The sequence below is a fragment of the Hypanus sabinus genome, chromosome 1 (genome assembly GCF_030144855.1).
Source record: "Hypanus sabinus isolate sHypSab1 chromosome 1, sHypSab1.hap1, whole genome shotgun sequence".
Classification (NCBI taxonomy): domain Eukaryota; kingdom Metazoa; phylum Chordata; class Chondrichthyes; order Myliobatiformes; family Dasyatidae; genus Hypanus; species Hypanus sabinus.
In genome coordinates, this window is record NC_082706.1 from 154,675,082 (window position 1) to 154,694,109 (window position 19,028).

At 40.6% G+C, this 19,028-nt stretch overlaps 1 protein-coding gene across 2 annotated transcripts in view; it reads left to right on the plus strand.

Annotated features, from left to right (window-relative positions):
- The window catches only part of snx16 (sorting nexin 16), a 44,782-nt gene that overhangs the window by 5,379 nt on the left and 20,375 nt on the right, over positions 1–19,028 (plus strand). For both annotated transcript variants that reach the window (XM_059979375.1, XM_059979368.1), the window contains exon 2: positions 4,503–4,958. In XM_059979375.1, the coding sequence (XP_059835358.1) occupies positions 4,578–4,958 (381 nt within the window). In that variant the 5' untranslated portion in view covers positions 4,503–4,577. The remainder of the gene's footprint in view (positions 1–4,502; positions 4,959–19,028) is intronic.

Below are 19,028 nucleotides of genomic sequence, written 5' to 3' on the forward strand. Positions count from 1 at the left end.
TTTTGCATAGCATTTACATTGTATTAAGTAATTTAGAGATTTAAAATGTACAGGAGGATGTGCGTGGGTTATCGTGGATCGGGATCGAAAAAATCGGAAGTTCTCTTATTAAGTAAGTTGGAACAGGTACATCCAGTATTATTTAGCGTCATTTAGTCAAACGTTTGTCTTAATATATATTTTACCCTTATATGCATATAAAACACTTAACGTATGTTTCAGCGCTGGACTCGGGAATGGAATTTCCCGAGTTCGATTGAGTGACAGACCGCTGCCGCGTGCACTCTCCACAGTGCCAGGTTGATGTGGAGGACTAAAATCCCAAAACCCCAAAGCCCAATAATTAAATCACTGTGTTGCTTAGTAATAATTGTAGCTTTCATCGGGGCAGAGCCTTTCTCACTTTACCCTTTAAAATTGTTCCAATAGTTGACCGATGTAGCCTAACGCTTTTCCAACGACCGATGGTGTTTCACCTCTTTCTGATCGCTTTATTATTTCCACTTTATTTTCAATCATGTTCGTGATTATTTTCGTGAACAGAAACACTGCAGAAACGCCGGGTCCTAATGTCCACTGCGCTGAAGCAGGTTAAAAAGGTCGGGGTTCCACTGGGTCCTAAGGTCCACCACATAGAGAGGTTGAATAAGGGACTTGAGCATCTGCAAATTTTGGAACCAATCCCCCGCAGATAAGGAGGGCAGACTGTATGTGCATTTGACTAGGCCACAGAAGCAGCTGGAAACCTGTTGGTCTGGTGGGCATTACAGAGACTGGAGTGCTTCCTGGATACAGTTCCCATGTGATTATAGTTAAAAGAAACATGCACATTGCTGGAGGAATTGAGTGGATTGGCAACATTGATGAAGGGAAATGGACGATAAATGTTTCCGGATGAGATGCTTCATCAGGATTCGAACATGAACTTACATTTCTGTTCATGGATGTTGCCTGACCCACTGTATCCTCCAGTATTCTGTATTATACTGCTGAGTTCCAGCATTTGCAGTCTCTCGTGTCTCTACAAGGAATTGTAGGATGTCTTTTCATATACACATCTAAAAATGTGTTTAGTGTGAGGGTTTCTACCTCAACTTCCTGTTTCCAATTCCTCTACCAATTGCTTTAAATTTGTATAAAATCATTTGTATTGTAGGCAAGGTGCATTGTCAACTTTCCCAGGGTAGTGAAGTCTAAAACTAGAGGACGTAGATTCGAGGTGAGAGAGGAAAGACCCAAGGAAAATCTTTTTTTCTATGCAGAGGATGGTGAGTTAATTGAGCTGGAAAGGGAAACAATTGAGGCAGGTGCAGTTACATCTTTTAGCAGACACTTAAACTGATAATTGGATTAAGAAAATAGTTGACAGTGATATAGCCCAAACACTGGCAAATACCTTGATGGATAAGTTGGGCTGAAGGACCTGTTTCCATACTACTTCATTCTGATCCTGAGAGCTGTTGACGAGTAGAGAAATTCGGAATTGGTGAGAAGTAGGAAAGGGAAATAAAAAAAGTCCAGGATCACTGCAAGATAAAATTCAAGGGTGCTGGAGATTTGGGCTTGTGTTAGTGACCTTTATGGTAGTATCTTTGCCAAAGAGCCATTGATTTAACTGAACTTTTATTCAGAGACACGAGACTGCAAATGCCAGAGCAAAAAATAAACTTCTGGAAGAACTCTGCATTAAGCAGAATTTGTGGAGGTAACTGAATGGTTGACATGTTAAAGTAGAATCTGAATAAAACTCGAGAGACCAGCTTCTTATAGTTACAGCAGTTTATTGTGCACCCTCCTGCAGAGTTTGAGACCCAGTTGTCAAAGGGAAGGCACGTAAGTACTGCCACCATCCAACAAGTGGACCCCTTAGTCAGGTTACAGCCATATATTTGTACATAGTAAGTCTCATTCATTACTGCTGCAGATGTTATTAGAACTGGTACTCCCACCGAGTCTGTTGGTGCAAAACTTAGTTACGGATAAGAGAGTTCGTTAAATCAAGGTTTTGATTACAGATGGATGGACTGCCCAGTCCTTATCAGTTATTCCCTTTACAATGCCCTGACTTAGTTACAGACAGATGTTCATTCCTGTCCTTATCGGTGAGTCCTCCTCCTCTACAATGTATAATGTTATTAACTCTCAATGTCTCTCTCTGCATGCCAAAGGAGAACTAGTATAAGCTTTTTTTTATATATAGCTAACTGCTGAAGACAGTTTACTTCAGTACAAAGATTCCTATTCAGTCCCAATTATTCTTTTAGCCAGAAGTTACATAGGTTCAAAGTGATTTTTTTATATATACTCAATTCCTCAGACAGAACTGATTGAGATCCTGCGCAAGACTTCCTAATCATTTGTCTTGATGTTAGTTTTTTCTTGTGCTCTAAAGTGGCTGGGGAAGTCTTGCTGAATAACTCAAGTTGACTTGATTGTCTATTTGGGAGGTTGCTTGCCCTTCCCTCTCTTGCCCAATAAGGGAATGCAGTTATTGTTTGCAGATTCCCAAAGCCAGTTTGCTGGCCTTCCGCTCAGAATACTCGGAGGTGCAAAGTCAACTAGCCGTGCCCCCAAAGTAGTCCACCTGTTAAACCAGTTTAAACAATATTACTGACATTCACCAATGTGCAGAACTGATTAGGGGACTGTTTCACTGAGCACCTTCAGTCCATTCACTGTGACAGCCGGGTATCCCCATTACTAGCCTTGTTACTGCCACCTCCCATTCCCATACTGATGTCTATCCATGGCTGCTTCCACTGCCAGGTCAAGGTTAAAAGTGAATTAGAGGAACAGCATTTTGTATTCATGTAGTATAGTCTCCAGAACGCCAAATAGCTACTGACCTGTCCCCTTTTCCTCCATTATTTTCTTCTCTCTCTTCCTGGTTCAACTGCTGCCCCTCCCCCATGTCCTATACTTCCTGATTCCCTTCCCTATGTCCTTCTCTTCATCTTGTGCACTGTTCTCTCCTCTCAGATTACATCCTAAGCCCTTTGTCACTCCTCTACCATCTCCCTTCTAACTTCTGCTCTTCTCCCTCTGACTTATGCCCTCATGTCATTCCCACCCCCATATGGATCCACTTATCACCTGTTTCCCCTATTCCCTCCACCTTTTCATGCTGACTGTTTTCCCTCTACTACCTGTTGTAGGGTCTTGACCTATAATGTTGTCTGATCTGAGTATATCCTGAAAATAAGGACAGGTAATGCAGAAAGAGAATTGTGCAATTAAAATTGTAGTGGATTTTTTCATGTTATTTAGTGTCTCTGAGGTGGTCCCTTGTCACCTTGAATTGCACCCCTTTATATTTCCTTAACTGATTTGTGTGCTAGATTAACGCTTGACTTTGTTAACAATAACAGTGCAGGTGCTACAAATTGTTCAGATAGCATCTGTGAATAGAGGAATGAGTTTGTGGTAAAGTTGGCCTGCAGCAGATGTTGCCTGATCTGAGTATATCAAGCATGCTGTTTTTGACTAAAGTACAGGCTGTTTTTGGTCACATCAATTCAATTTGTGAATTGTAATAATTGTTGACCTTATCACAAGGCTATAAACAATGCATCCCGTTTAACTTTTTCCCTGGTGAATGATCTTTCCCAATTTATGTTGGGATAAGCAATAGTTGAAAGCAATGTAATATTTTATTACTTGCTACATAAGTTCAGTGCTCTTTATTTAATCATTAAACTAGATTTCATTTGTAAAGTACTTTCACCTGATAACTTAAGGTTTTTGCAGCCATCTGTATGTGTAGAGTATGTGGGTGGCGCAGTAATGTAGCTAGTCGAGCCACTGCCCAGCTGGGTTCAAACCTCATCTTGTGCTGTCTTGTGGAGTTTGCCAGTTTTAACTGATTACACAAGTTTTTCCTATGCGCTAAAGCATGTATCGGTTGGTAGGTTAATTGGTGAGTATAAATTACTCGAGCTTGTAGATTAGTGATAGAATTGATGGTGTCTGTAATTAAGCAATTGGAATTAATGTTGAGATTCGTGTAAGTGTATAGAAAATGTGGACTGAAGGTGTGTTTTTTTTTTGGTTAAGATCAATGATAATGTGCATGTTAACTTTTTTATTCCATTGTGGCATTTATAAACATGAATAGTATTTGAAAGTGAAAATGCTTGACCCCAGACTACCTTCTACATATTGAGCATCGCAGAGTGTAATCTCCCAGATCATTGATCTTTGGGTTTAAACATCCTTGTGTTTAAGTGTCCTTGTGTTTCATTATTGTAGAAGAGCCATTGTTGCTTTTATCAAAAAATGGCAAAATACTACATGTAAAAAAATTATGAACATTTTGACATTATTTAACATTTTTATAGTGCTTTGAGATAAAAATGCTAATAAATTTGATATGTCATGTACAAAACTAAGTTGATTTTTTTCAATATGAGAATTATATAAATTTATCAAAGCTTTTTATAAGGGTCTTTGTATAATGGACATTATACTTAAATTTATGATTTTTTTTCTCTTTTTTTATATAGTTCAGAGGCCACTTTGATTTGCCTTCTGATGCCTGGTAGAGAGAAACTGTTTACAGAATACTGCTTGGTTAAAGGATGACGACATCATTTGTACCTGTACCCTTACCTCTGGGGAATCCCTCTGCTGGAACACCTGCAAATAGAAGTCGGAGGAGTTCTTCACTTCAGTCTTTGGACAGTGCATCCACCAGTTCCAACTCATCAAAAGGTCAAGCGGACAGTTTACATTCTGGTGGATTTAGAAAAGCTGTCACTTCTGAGCACTTGGCTTCTACAAACTTGATAAATAACAGTCCTTCATTAAGAACTAGATTCAATGGATCAAACCCAGCAGTTGAATATTTGTCCAGACCTGTGGAATCTGACAGAACAACTGATTCAGCAAATTGGGAAGACAGACCTCCCACACCTACTATGTTAGGATATGAAGTTATGGAAGAAAGAGCAAAATTCACGGTAAGATTCTGAAAAACATTAGGATGTGCAAGTTCCTGGGCCAGGACAGGATACACCCCAGGTGACTAAAGAAAGTAAAGGAAGCGATTGGAGGGGATTTGGTGATCTTTGTGTCCTTCCTGAATACAGGAGTAGTACCACAATGTTGTTCAAGAAAGATAATGGGGATAATCCTGGGTATCATAGACCAATATGGCTTGCATCAGTAGTGGGCAAACTTAAGCAGAGGACTCTGGAAGACAGCATTTACAAGCATTTGGAGAAGTATATTCTTATTAGGAATAGTCAGCCTGGCTTTGAGGGGATTCTTAGCAATGTGGGGTCCAAATCCATAGATCCTTCAAAGTTGCCACTCAAATCAATAGGTCATTAAGAAGATGTATGATGTGCTAGTCTTCATTAGTTGGGGCATTGATTTTTTTTAAAGAGCTCCGGGCTAATGTTGCAGTCTATAAAACTTTGGTTAGACTTGGAGTATTGTGTTCTGGTTGCCTCGTTATAGGAAGGATGTTGAATCTTTAGAAGAGGTACAGAGGAGATATACCAAGATACTGCCTGGATTCATGAGCACATATTATGAGGAATAAGCTAGGGATTTTCTCTTTGGGGTGAAGGATGTTGAGAGGCAGGTTGATAGAGGTGTGTAAAGTTGAGATTCATAGAATGAATAACCAGTGCCTTTTTCCCCAGGGTGGCATTAACCAATACTGGTGGATGTCAGTATATGGTTAGTGCAGTAAAGTTTAGGGGAGATGTCTTTTGTACTGTGCGCTAGGTACCTGAACACAACTGGGGATGTGGTAGAGGGTAATACAGTAGAAACCTTTACAGTAAGAGACTCTTATGATGTGTACATGGATGTAAAATAAATGGAGGGTTATGGATTGTGTAGGAGGAAAGAATTAGATTGATAGTGAAGTAGCTTTATATAGGTTGGCACAATATCATGGGTGGAAAGGCCTTTGTTCGATGTTCTGTGATGCATTTGACTGTGGATGTTTATGGATAAGGAAGATTGTCTGAGGCTACAGCTGGCTAAAAAAATCAAATAGATCAAAGAGGAGAATTTGTGGATGAAATTTAATCTGACAGCTGTAAGGTGATGCATTTGAGGAAATTGTAAGGGGACAACATTACAGCACAAAAGGTATGGTCCGAGATGAACTGGGGGACCTTGGGTTTCAAATCCATACTCTATTTCCCTACAAGTGGCCAAATGGTTACAGGTCAGGCATAGAATATAAAAGCTGAGATGTTGTATTGAAAGTTTACAAATCATTGGTTCAGCAACATTGGACTTCTGTGAAGGGAGTTGGGGGAATGATTTTACTGTGGTTGATATTTGGAGCTCTCTGCTGGGAGTGGTAGATTTGAAAATACAATGGATTCTGGTTAATTTGGGCAGCTGTTTATTTGACAACTCTTGAAGAACAAACTAAATCAGCAAATAACCGGGATTCTCTGGTTTACTTTGGACATTAAGCTGCTTATTTGAGGCAGGAAAATGTTACCAAACAGTTTCTAACTACTGTTAGTTGCGTGCATCTGTGCAGCCATTAAACACAGTACATCGTGCTAAGAGCGATTAGTTTTTTTATATATCATCAGTTGTGTGTGTTTCTGTTCAAAAAAGTGATTTTTTTTCACAAGCAATAAGATATTTGGAACTGTTTTGCTTACTGTGGTTTCAAGCATACAGGCTTGAAGCTGCTAGAAACAGCTGGGAGTGAAGATGAAATGATTTCAATGGTTCAAGTGAGGAATTAAAGGTATTGACAATCTTCTTGAATGTTACAATGAAAGTGAAAATTTGGAGGATGCTTTTGTCTATATCATTGTATAAAGGCAGTCCATTATCTCCACTAGGAGTCTGCACTGATTTTGTTCATTTACAGTTAATCAAATGATCATGACTGAATTCCTCTGTCAATAACTAGTGGGAGCAAAGACTTCTGCAGTACTGTAGAGGTATTGGTAGTGTTCTAATTTGTTCTGTATTTCATTTAAATGCATAATTTGTTACTCAGTTAAATGGTAGCTGGTTTTATACCATTTTAAATATTTCCAAGAAACTTCAGCTAATTAGGACAGCTGCTTAATTGGGCCAAAGTATACTGGTCCTGGTGTTCCAATTAACCAAAATCCACTGTAATTATTTATTTGACATCAACACAGGCATTTAAATAGGCATGTCATAGAAAGATACATCCTAATGAGTGCAAATGGGATTGTTGGATATGTCAGTATTTGCATAGTCCAAGGGGGGAGTGAGTTAATTACACATTTCTGAATTAGGTGCATAAATTGAAAATGCTTACTGTAATATTTAAGCTTTCATATCCTGGTTTGGGTGCTTATATGATATGTTATTGTATCACCCACTTGTTCACAAAACTTGTTTTTAATTGGTTGGCTCACAATCGTTACCATAGCTCTGGTTTCCTACTGATTTGACTTAAAATGTACAGCAGGTCCCCAAAGCTCCCCACCTGTTTTGATCTCTGGGGAGGTGTAAGGGAGAAGGATTTTAAAAATAGTGCATCTGATAGCAGCTGGAAACTTGTTCTGCAGACGTATGAACACACTTGTATCTTTTTTTTTCTTGAATTTGTTATTTTTGCTGATGGTTTGATTTGGAAACCTGGCAAGAAGACAGCAGTGCTTTGAAGAGAATTTTTGCGTGTGGTGGAGTTCTAAAAATCTACAGGCTTCAAGATGTAGGCTGCTTGGGTTTTAGTAATCTTTGTACAGCGGGGCTAGAGAGTCTGTGAACCCTTTAGAATTACCTTATTCTGCATAAATATGGCCTAAAATGAAATCAGATGACGTCCTAAAACTAGATGAAGCAAACCCAATTAAAAATAACTGGAATCATACTTATTTATTGAGAAAAATGAGCCAATATTACATGTATTTGTTGGAAAAAGTATGTGAATCTTTGCTTTCAGTAACTAATGTAACCCCCTTCCTCACCCAGTACAGCAATAACTTCAACCATATGTTTCCAATAACTTGATCAGTCCTGTGCATAAGCTTGGAGGAATTTTAGGCTATTCCTCCCTACAAAGCTGCTTCAACTCTGGTAACTGCTTGCTTCAAGTCCTTCCTCAACACTTATGTAGGATTAAGGTCAGGACTTTGACTTAGCCATTTCAAAACACTAATTTCCTTTTTTTTAAAACATTGTTGATTTACTCTTATTATCCAACTTCTATTAAGCTTTAGGTGATGGACTGCTGCCCTGATATTGTCCAGCAAAAATGTCTTAATACAATTTTGAATTCATTGTTCTGCCAACGATTGCAAGCTGTCCAGTCCCTGAGGCAGCAAAGCAGCCCCAAACCATGTTGCTCCTTCCACCATGCTTCATAGTTGGTGTGCAGTTGCCTTTTCTTCCAAATATAGCAGTGTGCATTTCTGCCAAAAAGTTTTACAGCTTTTTTTCTCATCTGTCCACAGAATATTGTCCCAGAAGCATTGCAAAACATTCAGATCTTTTGCAAACTTGAGCCATACAACAATTTTTTTTTTGGCGAGGAGCTGTTTCCTCCATGGTGTCCTTCCATGAACACCATTCTTGTTCAGTGTTTTTCTTATAGTGGGCATATGAATAGAGACTTTAGCCAGTTCTGGAGTTTTTATGCAGGTCTTTTGCTGTTATCTTTGGGTTCTTTTCACTTCCTTCAGCAGTGCACATTGTGCTATTGGCGTAATCCTTGTAGGATGCCCACTCCTAGGGAGAGAATCAGAATCAGGTTTATTATCACCAGCATGTGGCATGAAATTTGTTAACTTAGCAGCAGCAGTTCAATGTAATACAGGCCCCCACTACCCGAAGGTAGAGTGTTCCTATGAAATTCCTATGAGCCAGAATGTCATAAAGTGAATAAGCAATTACCATTTATTTGTATGGGAAAAATTTGTGAGTGTTCCCAGACCCAAAAAATAACTTTAAAAAAATGCCAAATAACACACACAACCTAAAATAACAGTAACATAGTAAAAGCAGGAATGATATGATAAATGCATAGCCTATATAAAGTAGAAATACTTCTCTGCAATCATTGCAGCACTGTCTAGCATAACATATAATCTCACTACGTGGCGGAAGCAGTCTCAGCAGTAACCTTTAAGCTATGAAGCTGCCAAATCATGCCAAATAACTCAAAATACACAGCCAATATAAAGTAGAAATAATGTATGTACAGTATAGTTTCACTTACCGGAATCGGGAAAACAACGAGTACACTGATGATGATGTGTTAGGCTGAGTCGTCAGAGGTTGGGGTGCTCGGCAGTTTTTTCCAATAAATTGCAGTTTCGTCACAGTTAAACACTTACACAAATGACCGCCTTCTGTAATTGTTTTCTTCGGTTCTGCTGGGAACTTTTCGGCAGCTTCCATATCAACCGAAGCACTCTCTCCAGTAAACTTTAAGCTATGAAGCTGCCTCACCTCAGAAACTGATCAAACCACCTATGACTACCTTTAAATTCCACTTTCACAACACTTTTATCACCATCGTCCAGTGCTTGCTGTTTCAGTTTATTAAAAAGACTGACTGATTTCTCCTTAAGTATAAGATAACTTAATGGAACACGACGCTTTGTACACCCATCAATCCACTCAAGCAATTATTGGATGCCGACAAAGGAAGACCACTTTGCTACGAGCAGAGCCAGCAGTAACATCGGCAGCTTTCAAGATTCTTTCTCTCCGCATATAAATAGTGCGAATGGTTCAACGTACAGATAATGTCCTTACTTCATTCACCACGATCGAAACGCTTAATTATGTCTAGTTTTATGCAAAGTGTAACACACTTAAGAGCTCTTTTAGGCTTTTCTGATACCCTAAAACTCATCTTGCTAACTGATGCACAAAATAAATCGACATAAAGCACAGATGCTCAGAGGCACGTGTTTAAACAATGGCGGCTAGAATGCAGATCCGGGCGAAGAGCTTGGCTGCTCAGGGCATGCTCTGCCTTTTTTCGTAACAGTGAAAACACCTTCTGATAGCGAAAATGGGTAACTAATGTAGGTCTTTCATAACAGCAAGGTGTCGTAAAGCGAATGTTTGAAAAACGGGGGCCACCTGTACATAATCTAGCAGAGAAAAAAATAATAAAACATAGTAATAAGTAAACAAGTAAATCAATTATGTATATTGAATAGATTATTTAAAAAATTTGCAAAAACAGAAATTCTGTTATTAAAGAAAGTAAGGTAGTGTCCAAAGCTTTGAAGTCCATTCAAGAATCGGTTGGCTGAGGGGAAGAAGCTGTTCCTGAATCGCTGTGTGTGTGCCTTCAGGCTTCTGCATCTCCAACCTGATGGTAACAGTGAGAAAAGAGCTTGCCCTGGGTGATGGAGGTCTTTAATAAGGGACACTGCTCCCTAAAGGTGTCCTGGGTACTTTATAGACTAGTGCCCACGATGGAGCTGACAAGACTTACAACCTTCTGCAGCTTCTTTCAGTCCTGTGCAGTAGCCCTTCCATACCAGACAGTGATGCAGCCTATTGGAATGCTTTCCACGGTACAACTACTGTACAGAAGTTTTTGAGTGTATTTTTTGACATGCCAAATCTCTTCAAACTCCTAATAAAGTATAGCCGCTGTCTTGCCTTCTTTATGAGTACATCGATATGTTGTGATCAGGTAAGATCCTCAGAGATCTTGACACCCAAGAACTTGAAGCTGCTCACTCTCTCTACTTCTGATCCCTTTGAGGATTGGCGTGTGTTCCTTTGTCTTACCCTTCCTGAAGTCCACAATTAGCTCTTTCGGCTTACTGACATTGAGTGCCAGGTTGTTGCTGTGGCACAATCCCACTAGTTGGTCTATCTCATTCTTATACATCCTCTTGTCACCACCTGAGATTCTACCAACAATGGTTGTATGGTCAGCAGATTTGAAGATGGTATTTGAGCTATGCCTAGCCACACAATCATATGTATACAGAGTAGAGCAGTGGGCTAAGCGCACACCCCTGAGGTGCTCCAGGGTTGATCTTCAGTGAAGAGGATATGTTGTCACCAATCCACACAGATTGTGGTCTTCCAGTTAGGAAGTCGAGGATCCAATTACAGAGGAGGTACAGAGGTCCAGGTTCTGCAACTTCTCAATCAGGATTGTGGGAATGATGGTATTAAATGCTGAGCTATAGTTGATGAACAGCATCCTGACGTAGATGTTTGTGTTGTCTAGGTGGTCTGTCAAGGAGATTGCGTCTGTCGTTGGCCTATTATGACAATAGGCAAATTGCAATGAGTCCAGGTCCTTGCTGAGGCAGGAGTTCAGTCTGGTCATAATTTCTCAAAGCATTTCATCACTGTTGATATGAGTGCTACTGCTCACTTCATCTGGTAGTGAAGTACTTAGCAGTACTGAGTTTTCTCTATTTTGTAGGCTCTGTCAGTAATCTGACTTTGTATTTTTTTCGAACAGGGCACCTCTACAACCCGCACCTCCAATCTCAGCTCATTGATTGGAACACCAAACTCCAAATAGCTTTTGTAGAAGGCATTGCCCCTGAGATTCACATACTTATTCCAGCAAATGCATGTAATACTGGATCATTTTGCTCAATAAATAAATAAACAAGATTTATTAGGTTTTTATCTAGTCTTAAGGCTTGCATGAAGATCTGAATTTAGGTTTTAAAATCACAATTTAGGTCATATTTTTAAGAAATAGAAAATTCTGTAGGGTTCACAAACTTTCTAACACCGCTGTACCCTTGTAATACCCTTATAATAAAGTTGCACATTGAGTTTGAATTTCAGGACCTGAGCATTGAGATGCTGTGAAAATGTGTGTGCATGTTCTCTTTCTGAGACAAACAGTGCAAGCTACTAGTGCAGTTTATCAACACGTACAAACAAGCTGGAGGAGCTCAGCAGGTCGGGCGGCATCCGTGGAAATAAGCAGTCAAAGTTTCGGGCCGAGGCCCTTCGTCAGGACTGAAGGAGGAGGCAGGGGCCCCATAAAGAAGGTGGTGGGAGGGTAAGAAGAAGGCTGGTAGGTGCTCAGAGAAAGATCAAGCGGTGGGGGAGGGTTTATCAGGTGCAAGTACCACTGCACAAGTTATTTGACACAATTATCATAAAGGAACTACTGAAGCATAACTTAGATTTGATTCTTTTAAATTGAAAGTGCCAGTTAGTAGCTAAGTAAATAGCAAATTCGTGGGTTTATTTAGGCCCTCAACATGGTGGCTGTAGGTAAGCTGTAATGTCATACTACATGGAGCTTACTCAGTCACTCAGAATTGGCTTTTGTATATTAGTTTACAAACAACAAAATGCATGCACTCAGCCCAGACAATTGACTTTAGGAAACTAACATGCTGATTGAAATAAACAAATGTTAAATGTGTTACTGTGAGACGATGTATTACGCAAACAATTGACAATTGGATCTCAAATTTGAGTAATAGATATCGCATTATTATCTACCTTGTTCAAGTATTATTTAGTGTTGTACTTGTTTTTCACTTGTTAGGCAGACTGGTGTAGACACAGTTTGAATTGTGTATTTGAGTTGCCTCTGCTGATAGAAGGGGATGATCAGATTTATTTGCAGATTGACTTATGAAAACAAGCACTTGGTAAAAGAGCATTGTATGCTTAGATTATAAACCCCTGATATGTTGGGAGGAAGTTGTTAGTGTTTTTAAAAGAAGTATTTTGAACTTTATTTTGTGTGTTTTAACCTTGGTGCTTTCTCAACAGAAATATAGCAGGATTTCACTGTTTTGAAACAATTGAGCAAGTTAATTTTGTGATATTTGGTTGGATTAATCAAACTCCTATGTATGTCAGAAATGATTATTAACAGCGCTTTATATTCGATAAATACTGGAATGAGCAAATATACTTAAATGTGATGAAGTAAATATTATTTTAGTGACATTTAGTTAACAGATACAAAAGTCTCCATGTACACTGAATTTCCCAACTATTGATAATACAGATGGCCAGATAAAGAATCTAGTGCTTCCCGGCGTATGTGATAAATAAGCTCTTTTCAGGCTTCAAGTTCAACTTGAAGCACAAGAAGAGTTTATTTATTAGATGATCTGTGTTTTGTTTTCTATGCATTTATCACTGCAGTGTGTGCCATTGTAAATGTATACAATGTGGTGTGGAAGGCTGAGGCAAATCTACTTCATAGATCAACTTATTGGGGTATTTTTATTCTTATCAGCAACTTAGTGAAAATTTTCTGCCTGGAAGGAAGAAAATGACAAGCAGGTATGTTGGACGGCGTTTACTGTACAGTGTTTTGAAAATATTGTGAATGGTGGAAGAGCCTAATATATGGAAGTGTTCTGCAGTATGAGCAGAAAAATGGAAGTGAATCACTGCCAATACCAAGCACTGTTATATTCAATTAAGCTGAATTTTTATTGTTATAGTATATTTGCATCTTTATTCCCAATGGAAGAGTAGAGTTTTGACTATCGTCCAATATGGACATCAGAAGTTTTGAGAGGAAGGGATTTGGGTCTGCTGCTCGAGTAGAAAAGGGAGCAGCAGGTCGCTGCAGCTTTGACCAGTGACCATTGTGCATATGAAATTGATTAGAGAAACATAGAAAACCTATAGTACGATACAGGCCCTTCAGCCCACAATGCTCTGCCAGGGGAAAACAAATAGATGTCAGCTGCTGCTCACAGGACTTGCTGCATTCTCGGAGACTGTGTTGCTTGGAAAATGAGGCAAGTTGTCAATGGCAATCTTGGATCTCTCCCCCTATCCTGAGGCTGCCGCCACTTCCTGCTTACCTGTGGGCCGCCATTTTCTTGTATGCACTGACCAGTTGGCCAATTGTGCTGGTTTTGTTGGAAACTTGCATCACAAAGACAAGAAGATTATCAAGAAAATAACCACTATCTGTGTTAACACATTGACAAATTGAAATCAACTGGAGTCTGCATATTAGTATTCAAATGTGCAAATCCAAATCTTGATGGTTTCACTTTGGTCATCTGTGACAAGTGCTAGCTTTTTTTTGTTAATTGCAAAGTCTGTTTTATAACTAATTAGTGCCTTTTTAAATTGGCTAATTGATCGGTGCACACAAGAAGATGGTGGCCCACAGGGAAGCAGGAAGTGACGGCGGCCTCAGGATAGGGGGAGAGATCCTAGATTGCCTTTGACGACCTGTCTTATTTTTCAAGTAACACAGTCTCCAAGTGTGCAGCAAGTCCAATGAGCAGCGGCTGACATCTTTTTTTTCTGGCAGAGCATTGTGGGCTGAAGGGCCTATATTGTGCTGTAGGTTTTCTATGTTTCTGTAATCAATTTCATACGCAGATTAGTCATTGGTGATCTTCACACCAACGAAGAGAAACTTCAGTCAGAGAAAGCAGAGACAAAAAAAGCTCTAGTTATATTTTCTTTCCTCCCCCTTCCTCCTCTCTCCACCCCCCCCTCCCCCACCAATATCTGTTCAGTTACGCCAGTAGAGATGCCACATAGGATAGTTGAATCTTGTTGGGACATGGCAAGGCAGGGAGACCTCTAGTGTCCCTGACGTCTACAACTGTGGGAAGAGTATCCAGCTGCAGCGTCCAATTATTCCCGTTAAGGAGTTAGAACTGGATGAACTCTACATCATTGAGGATGCTCGAGGTGATACATAGGACATGTACCGTAGATTCTGGACTACAGAGCGCACCTGATTAAAAGCCGCACGCACTAATTTTAGAAAGAAAATCAATTTTGTACTTGTACAAGCCGCACCGGATTTTAAGCCGCAGGCGTCCCACGTTGTAATATGAGATATTTACACAGATATTACACGTGAGGATTTTTTAACTTTTAATTAAATCGTATGGTAACAAACAAATACATATTGCAAAATGCTTTTTTTCGAACAGTGCCTGTAACACAGCTACTTTTAAATATACATACGTATCGGTAACACACAAATTACGTTGCGTATACTTTTTTACTGAACAGTGCACGAACAACATTCCAGTATCTCCTAACGACTGGTAAAAAAATATATACTGCAGCCTACCAGGAAAAGTTATTGATCGCCGCCTTCATCTTCCTCCTGCGCACTAAAACCATCAAAGTCCTTCGGTGTCCGAATTGAATAAAACCTCAGGATCTCGTCACTCACTTCAGTCTCTTCGTTGTCACTCTCACTTGAGCGCACGCGGTCCTGTTCATCACGCAGCAGTCCAGCCTTTCGAAACCCGCTGGTGATGGTGGATGTTGTGACATGGCTCCACGCATTTAGGATCCACTGGCAGACTTGAGTTAAAGATGCTCTTCGCATGCGTCCTGTTTTGGTAAAGGATTTCTCGCCACTCGTCATCCAAGCCTCCCACTCAACGCGCAACGCCACTTTAAATGCCCGGTTCACGCTGATGTCCAGTGGCTGCAAATACTTCGTGGTGCTTCCAGGAATCACAGCTGGAATTGAGTTTGTACTCTTGATGGCAGCTTTCACTGAACTTCCATTGTCAGCCGCTTAAAAAATCACCATCGGTGGAAGCTTTAGTCCGGATGCTGTGCAGCTCAGAACAAGTAAAATGCGTTCTCTCATGGCCACTTGTTTTCAGTGTGATGGACGAGTTACCTTTTTTATTAACAGTCCAAGTGAGAGGCAGGTCAAACGTCAAAGGTACTTCATCCATATTTATGATATCATCTGACCCGATGGAATTCTCCGCTATCTTTGTTTGAGTGAATGTGCGGAAGTTAGCAAGCTTTTCCTCGTGGTCGGGAGGGAGCTGCTGACACAGAGTCGTGCGTACCCTGACGGACAGGCCTTTTCATCTCATAAATCTAAAACACCACGATGGCCCACCTCTAAAATCTTTGATTTTCATTTTGGTGGCAATTGCTTTAGCTTTCAGTCTGATCTGCACGGTGGAAACACCGCGGCCGCCTGCTCTCTGTGTGTTAACCCAGTCTTCAAGAAAGTTTTCAAGTTCGGGCCATCTGCTATGATTACCTCTGAAAGCTTTTGTCGTCTTTTTGCATTGACTCGGTTCTTCATGCTGGCGTCTCCACCATCTCACCATCGATTCATTTATGCCAAGATTATGTACAGCAGCTCGATTTCCTTCTTCAACCGCCAGATTGATCGCCTTTAACTTAAAAGCTGCATCATATGCTTTTCTTCGAGTGTTTTCCATGTTGATGAGGGTGAGTACAAATGACTGATTTACAATAATTTAATTGTGAAAGTGCACTTGATTTATTGTACAATTTCATTGGACCTCTGTGAACTACTCATCAATTTTATTGGTCTACTGTTGAGGCAAAATGTTTTTGGCAGCATGAAAGAAAAACGTGCATTAGCCGCACTGTAGTTTAGGCCGCAGTGTTCAAAGCGTGGGAAAAAAGTAGCGGCTTATAGTCCAGAATTTACGGTAGAAAGGTAGTGACGCCCAAGTTGCAGGAAACTAAGTGACAGGAAAGGGGTTAAGGAGCCAGTGCAGAGTATCACTGTGGTCACGCCCCTCAACAACAGGTATATCTCGTTGGATACTATTGGAGGTGTTAACCTAACAGCGGAAAGTCACAGTGGTCGGGTCTCTAGCACTGAGTCTGACTGACTGTCACTTGGAAGGGACAGGGAAGAAGAGGCACACTGGTGATAGGATTTATTAGTTAGAAGAATGGATGGGAGGTTCTGTAGGCAAGTATGAGATTCCTGATGGTATGTTGCTTCCTGGGTGCCATGGTCTGGGACATCTCTGATCAAGTCCTCACCTTCTTAAATTGAAGGGTGAACCTTCAGAAGTCATGGGGAGTTGGGTGCTAAGTTAAATCGCAGGACCTCCAGGGTTGTGATCTCAGAATTGCTACCTGTGCCATCTGGTAGTGATGCCAGAATGAGGAAGATTATACAGTTTAATGTGTTGGCTAAGGAGTTGGTGTAAGAGAGAGAGCAAAGATTTTTGGATCATTGGGCTCTCTTCCAGGGAAGGTGGAATCTGTACAGTAGGGATGATTTGTACCTAAACTGGAGGGGGTCTAATATCCTAGCTGTTTATTAATGCTGTACAGTGGGGTTTAAACTAGAGTTGCAGAGGGATGGGAACCAGAGTGCCAGAACAGTTAGTTGAGAGGTTGTGGAGACAAATTTTGGTAAGACCTCAGACAGCGTTAGGAATCAAAAGGTTGAGCATGGTGCAGCTAGTGTCCTGAGCTGCTTATATTTAAATGCAAGATGTATCGTAGGAAAGATGGATGGTGATGCTGAAGATGGCATAGCTAGTTTACTAACAGAGGCAATATGTAGTAAGTGCAAAATTCCAGTCACCAGGATAAGTTGCCACATAAAAGGCAGACAAAATTGAAAAGGGTGACTTCAGGACTCAAGGTGCTATTTTTGAAAGCGCGCTGTGTACGGAATGAGGTAGATTAACTTTTTGCATTGCCTTCACCCTACCTTGTGTAGCTGGATTCTGGACTTGCTGTCAGATTGCCAGCAGGTGCTAAGAGTGGGCTCCCTCACCTCCTGACCCTCAACACAGGTGCCCTTCAGGGCTGTGTCCTATGCCTCCTCTTGTACTCTGCCTACCCATGACAGTGTCGCTACACACAGCTCTCAATCTGCTAATTAAATTTGCTGATGATACTACACTGGCCTAATCTCAAATAATGAGACAGCCTACAGAGAAGTCATCACCCTGACACAGTGGTGTCAAGAAAACAACCTCTACTTCAATGTTGTGAAAATAAAGGAGTTGGTTGAGAACTACAGGAGGAATGGTGACAGGCTAATCTCTCTTGACATCAATGGATCTGGGGTTGAAAGGGTGAATAGCTTTAAGTTCCTCGGCAAACACAGCACTAAGGATTTCATGTGGTCGCTACATACCAGCTGTGTGGTGGAAAAAGGCAGACAGTTGAAGTTTGGGATGGGCCCCAGTTCCTGAGAACTTTCTACAGGGGCACGATTGAGAGCGTCCTGACTGGCTGCATCACTGCCTGGTATGGAGAGAGTGGTGCAGACAGTCCAGCGCATCTGTAGATATGAACTTCCCACTATTCAGAACACTTACAAAGGTAGGGGGGGGGGGTGTGTGTGTGTGTGTGTGAGTCAGTCAGTCAGTCACTTTTGAATCACTGTGGATAGTGTTAAGGGATTGCAAGGGTAGAAAGACCCTGATGGGAGTTGTATGCAGACTTTCAAACAGAAGTAAGGATGTGGTCTGCAAATTACAGCGCGAGTTAGAAAATACATGTCAAAAGGCCAATATTACAATAGTCATGGGGGATTTCAATATGTAGATTGGAGAAAATTCCAGGATTCCAGGAGGGGTAATTTCTAAAATGCTTATGAGATGGCTTTCTAGAGCAGCTTGTGGTTGAGCCCATTAGGAGATCGGCTATTCTAGATTGGGTGTAGTGCAACAAACTGGAATTGATTAGAGAGCTTAAGGTAAAAGAACCCTTTTGAGAAAGTGATCATAATATGATTAAATTCATCCTGAAATTTGAGAAGTTAGTGAGATGTATCAGTATTACAGTAGAATAAAGGGAATTAGAGGCACGAGAGAGGAGTTGGCTGAAATTGACTGGGAAAAGAAGACTGTAGTGCACTACACAGTAGTGCAGCAATGGCTGGAATTTCTGGAAGCAATTCGGAAGGCATAGAATATAGTACATCCCAAAGAGGAAGAGTATTCTAGCAGCAAGATGACACAACTGTGGCTAACCAAGGGAAGTCAAAGAGGGCAACAAAAAAACCATTATTAAGTGGTGGAGCAGACCTGTTGGGCCAAGGCCTAATTCTACTATGTCTTGTGGTCTTACAAGACACTAACAAAAATTAGTGGGAAGTTGGAGGTTTTGGAACCTTTTAAAAACCAACAGAAAGCAGCTAAAGTCATTAAGAAAGTAAAGGTGGATTATGAAAGTAAGCTAGCCAGTAATAATTAGAGGCTACCAAAAGTTTCTTGAGATATTTGAAGAGGAAGAGCCTTTACATGGATATCGGACCATGGAAATTAATGCTGGAGGGGTAGTAATGTGGGACAAGGCAGACAAACTGAATCAGTCTTCACTGTGAAAGACATTAGCACTTTGAG